At 42.2% G+C, this 5000-nt stretch overlaps 1 protein-coding gene across 1 annotated transcript in view; it reads right to left on the reverse strand.

Moving 5' to 3' along the window:
* Positions 1-5000, reverse strand: part of LOC143291009 (signal transducing adapter molecule 1-like) — a 42978-nt gene that overhangs the window by 34924 nt on the left and 3054 nt on the right. The window contains exon 2 of the mRNA XM_076600596.1: positions 4048-4132. Coding sequence (XP_076456711.1) covers positions 4048-4132 — 85 coding nt within the window. The remainder of the gene's footprint in view (positions 1-4047; positions 4133-5000) is intronic.

Raw genomic sequence — 5000 nt, forward strand, 5'->3', positions numbered from 1 at the left:
AACACCCTGTTGCAGATATTGAAAGAAATTAAACACCCTGTTGCAGAAAGTTAAATGATTTAAACACTCTGTTGCAGATATTGAAAGAAATTAAACACCGTCGCAGAAAGTTAAATGATTTAAACATCCCAGAGCAGAGAGTTAAAGAAATTAGACACCCTGTTGCAGATATTGAAAGAAATTAAACACCCTGTTGCTGAAAGTTAAATGATTTAAACATCCCGTAGCAGAAAGTTAAAGAAATTAGTCACCCTGTTGCAGATATTGAAAGAAATTAAACACCCTGTTGCAGAAAGTTAAATGATTTAAACACTCTGTTGCAGATATTGAAAGAAATTAAACACCCTGTTGCAGAAAGTTAAATGATTTAAACATCCCGTAGCAGAAAGTTAAAGAAATTAGGCACCCTGTTGCAGATATGGAAAGAAATTAAACACCCTGTTGCAGAAAGTTAAATAATTTAAACACCCTGTTGCAGATATTGAAAGAAATGAAACACCCTGTTGCTGAAAGTTAAATGATTTAAACATCCCGTAGCAGAAAGTTAAAGAAATTAGACACCCTGTTGCAGATATTGAAAGAAATTAAACACCCTGTTGCAGAAAGTTAAATGATTTAAACACCCTGTTGCAGATATTGAAAGAAATTAAACACCCTGTTGCTGAAAGTTAAATGATTTAAACACCCTGTTGCAGATATTGAAAGAAATTAAACACCCTGTTGCTGAAAGTTAAATGATTTAAACACTCTGTTGCAGATATTGAAAGAAATTAAACACCCTGTTGCTGAACGTTAAATGATTTAAACACCCTGTTGCTGAAAGTTAAATGATTTAAACACCCCGTAGCAGAAAGTTACAGAAATTAAACACCATGAAGCAAAAAGTTTTTTTTTTATTTTTATTTTTTTAATCTAAACACCCTGTAGAAAGAAAGTTAAAGAAATCAAACACTTCACTGCAGAAAGTTAAAGAAATTAAAACACCCCACGAGAACGTTAAAGAAACTAAACGCCATGGAGCAGAATGTTATAGAAATCATGTAGCAGAAAGTTAAAAGAAAATCATACACTCTGAAGCAGAAAGTTAAGGAATCAAACACCCTGCAGTGGAAAGTTTGTCTTAAGAGACACACACACACACACACACACACACACACACAGATGGGAGAGGCATACTGGATGATTTTGTAGAGAGGGAGAGAGAGAGAGAGAAAGAGAGAGAGAGAGAGAGAGAGAGAGAGAAAGAGACAGACACACACACACACATACACAGATGGGAGAGGCATACTGAATGATTTTGTGGAGAGAGAGAGAGAGAGAGAGAGAGAGAGAGAGAGAGAGAGAGACACACACACACACAGATGGGAGAGGCATACTGAATGATTTTTTAGACACACACACACACACACATACACACACAGAGAGATGGGAGAGGCATACTGAATGATTTTGGAGAGAGAGAGAGAGAGACAGAGACAGAGAGAGAGCGAGAGATGGGAGGGGGCATGCTGAATGATTTTGTATACAGAGAGTGGGAGATAGGGAGAGGGAGAGAGAATAAGAATAACTGCATTTACTATCGCTCAGTGGAATCAACCACACCACTTCAAAGTGGAGAACATGTGGTGGTGGTGTGTGTCCATCGAGATCGATGATGACCATCGTTGTCATCCAGCTGGGGAATGGGGGGAGGGTGGTGGTGGGGTGGGGGGGGGGGGGGAGAGGATGCTCATGAATCTATCTGTGAATGCGCAGATGGCTGAATAGTCCAATCTGCGCACGAAATGTTCGCTGACAGTTGGGGCAGACAAAGACAGGCATACCATTGTCAGGGAGCTTGTTTGCCCCTGACTTTCTGGCCTGCCTCTTCTGAACAGCTGCAGCAGTCCTGTTGGCCTCGCACAACTTGGCGCCTTTGTGCATAGCAGCACGCCATTTGTCACGGTCCACTGCAGATTCCTCCCAAGAGTCAGGGTTGATATCAACCCATATCAAGAACATGTAGTAACTGCACCTCGAAGGTATGCCACTCTGATCTCATTAATTTTCACCAAGTTTCTGAACTCAAGGGGTTAATTTTTGTCCAGTCAAAAAAGCTGAATTATGGTCAAAAGTGGTTCATCGCTAAGGCACAGTAGAAATTAGTGTTTCAAGTCCTGAATCAGTATCCAGACCAATCAGCCCTCCCACCAAAATGAGAAAAAAAATTATCTGTTTATACGTTAATATGCCATTCTGCATCAGAATAAATGCGTGAATTTTCCAGCCTTCCAGAGTTATTTCCCTTTTGATGATAATTTATCATCATCAGTGACGTTACTAGGACCACGGATATGGCAGTCAAGAAGATAATAATACATTAATACTTGACGTCTAGAAACAACAACCCACTCCTTGATCCCCCCCCTCCCCCTACCCCCAGCCCTCCGACCTACACACACACACACACGAAGAAAAAAAGAAAAGAAAAAAAAAGTCAGACATCAAAACTGGACGTTTAACCTTACGGCCAAACCAAACCAATTCACAAATAGTAAAGAGTGGTAACTCTCTCCATTCACAAGATACACAACTTCAAGTCAGTGCTGCTTTGCTATACACACAGGTAAATAAAAGGTACAGTGAAACAAACCCAGACACTTCCTTAAAAAAGGAAGCGCCGGGCCTGTCCTTATACCGATCATTTGTCATGTGTGTGGTTCGTCCGTCGGGATCGACGAGGACCATCTAGTCATCCTGGGGGTGGGTGAGTTGGGCTCTGTAGGTGCGCAGATGACTGGTCAGGCCAATCCGCGCCCGGAAGGTTCTGACGCAGTGTGGACAGGGGATGGTGGCGGCTGTCGGGGACTTGCTGGCCCTGCTTTTCCTGGTCTGTCTGCGTTGCTCTGCTGCAGCGATTCTGTTGGCCTCACAGGATTTGGCGCCTTTGTGGACAGCTGAACGCCACTTTGGTCTGTCCATTGCACTCAGCTCCCAGTGTCGTGGCTGATGTTGAAGGCCTTCAGAGAAGCTTTCAGAGTGTCTTCTTTTGGCCTCCATGGGAGCGCTTGCCATGTTGGAGTTCGCCGTACAGCAGTTTCTTGGGGAGCCGGTGGTCTGGCATGCGAACTACGTGGCCTGCCCAGTGCAGCTGGGCCTGAATCAAGATGGTGTAGATGCTGGGCAAGTTTGCACGAGTGAGCACCTCTGTCAGGGATCTTCTCTTGCCACTTTATGCCGAGAAGTTTTCTGAGGCTGGTGGTGTGGAAGTGGTTCAGCTTTTTGGCGTGGCGTTTGTAGACCGTCCATGATTCACATCCATTCCTTAAAAAGGAAGCGCCGGGCCTGTCCTTATACCGATCATTTGACATGTGTACACAGCAGCAAAGACAGAAGAAAATGCGCAAACACAAATTAGCTTTTATTCAAGACTGGCACAGCCTCTTTAATTAATCTCGAACAAGCCACACAGAACACAAGGATAATACTAAACACATGGTTGCCTCGGTGGTTTTTGACTCACAAAGTGAGTCTATATTTTAACCCGGTGTTCGGTTCTCTGTGTGTGTGTGTGTGTGTGTCCGTGTGTCTGTGTGTCCGTGGTAAACTTTAACACTGACATTTTCTCTGCAAATAATTTGTCAGTTGACACCAAATTTGGCATAAAAATAGGAAAAATTCAGTTCTTTCCAGTCATCTGGTTTAAAACAATATTACACCTCTGGGATGGGCACAAAAAAAGAAAAAAAAAGCCTAATTATATGCAAACTGCATTTACTGTTATATTTATATTTTTTGTAGTCTCTAAAATTGGCACTTTGACCTCTTATTTTGACACAACAGCAAGAAGAGTCATTATTATCATTTTTTGTTCAAACAGGAACTTCTTTTGCTAAGCATGGAATTTTTTATTTATTTTGGAAACGTTTTTGGTGCAGATAGTAAAAAAAAGGGAAATTACTCTGTAATTAATGCTAGGGGACATAACTTATCACAAGTGAGTCTTGAAGGCTTTGCCTCTCTTGTTTAATTGGAAATTTAAACCAATTCAGCCCAGTTCCACTTTACCCATGCTGCTGTCTCCCAACTCTGTCACAGATGTGTAAAATCAAGGTCCAGTCTTCTCCAGTGTTCTTCTCGTTGGTCACTTTCTCTGAAGAAATAGATTGTGTGGCGTGACTCAGAACAAAATTAATAAACAAAACAAAAGTATGGCAAGCTTATTCTGTCATTAAAAAAAAAAAGAAAAATAAGCTTATTCATTTATGCCTTTTTAACTCTTTCCATACGAACGGCGAAAGAGACGACGTTAACAGCGTTTTACCCCAATTACCATCATCAAAATATTGCAAGCGGAAGGCTCTTATACTGAAGACGTGAATGTTGACAAAGAATACCACAATTCTGACGACGGAAGCTAAAGGTTGGGCCATTCAGACACCCACTGGACATCCGAGGGGTCTGTGTAGAGGAGAAGAGAGGACGGGCCGTACTGAGTGAGTTAACAAAATTTTTTTAAGGTGCATTAACTCACATTCCAAAGAGTACATATGAACTAAAATCCCCCTGTCAGTGCCAGTAGAAAGTGGTGTTTCAGGACATGACACATTATCCAAATAAACCAGTAAGCCTAAAACTGAGAGAGAAAAAAAGGTCTGGAGATATACCTACCACTCTTGATAAACTGTGTGAATTTTCAGCCTTCCAGAACTATTCCCTCACCCCCCCCCCACCCCTTTTTCTGATGACGTCATCAGTGACGTCACTATACACCGACGTAATACATTCATGGCAGTCAAAGAGGTACATAACCGTCTTGCACCCCCCCGGCCCCCGCCCCCCACCCTCCATCTCCACCTTCCCCCAACCATCAAGAACACACAAAACTGGGGACAAAATGTTCACTGAATGCACTGGAGTTGTGTGTGAACTTGTATCACTTTCTGCAAACAGGCCGAGTCTTTATCACATATCCCCAACGATACTAAGAAGTTTAGCATACAGCATTAACTATAATCGTA

The sequence above is a fragment of the Babylonia areolata genome, chromosome 16, assembly GCF_041734735.1.
Source record: "Babylonia areolata isolate BAREFJ2019XMU chromosome 16, ASM4173473v1, whole genome shotgun sequence".
Lineage (NCBI taxonomy): Eukaryota > Metazoa > Mollusca > Gastropoda > Neogastropoda > Buccinidae > Babylonia > Babylonia areolata.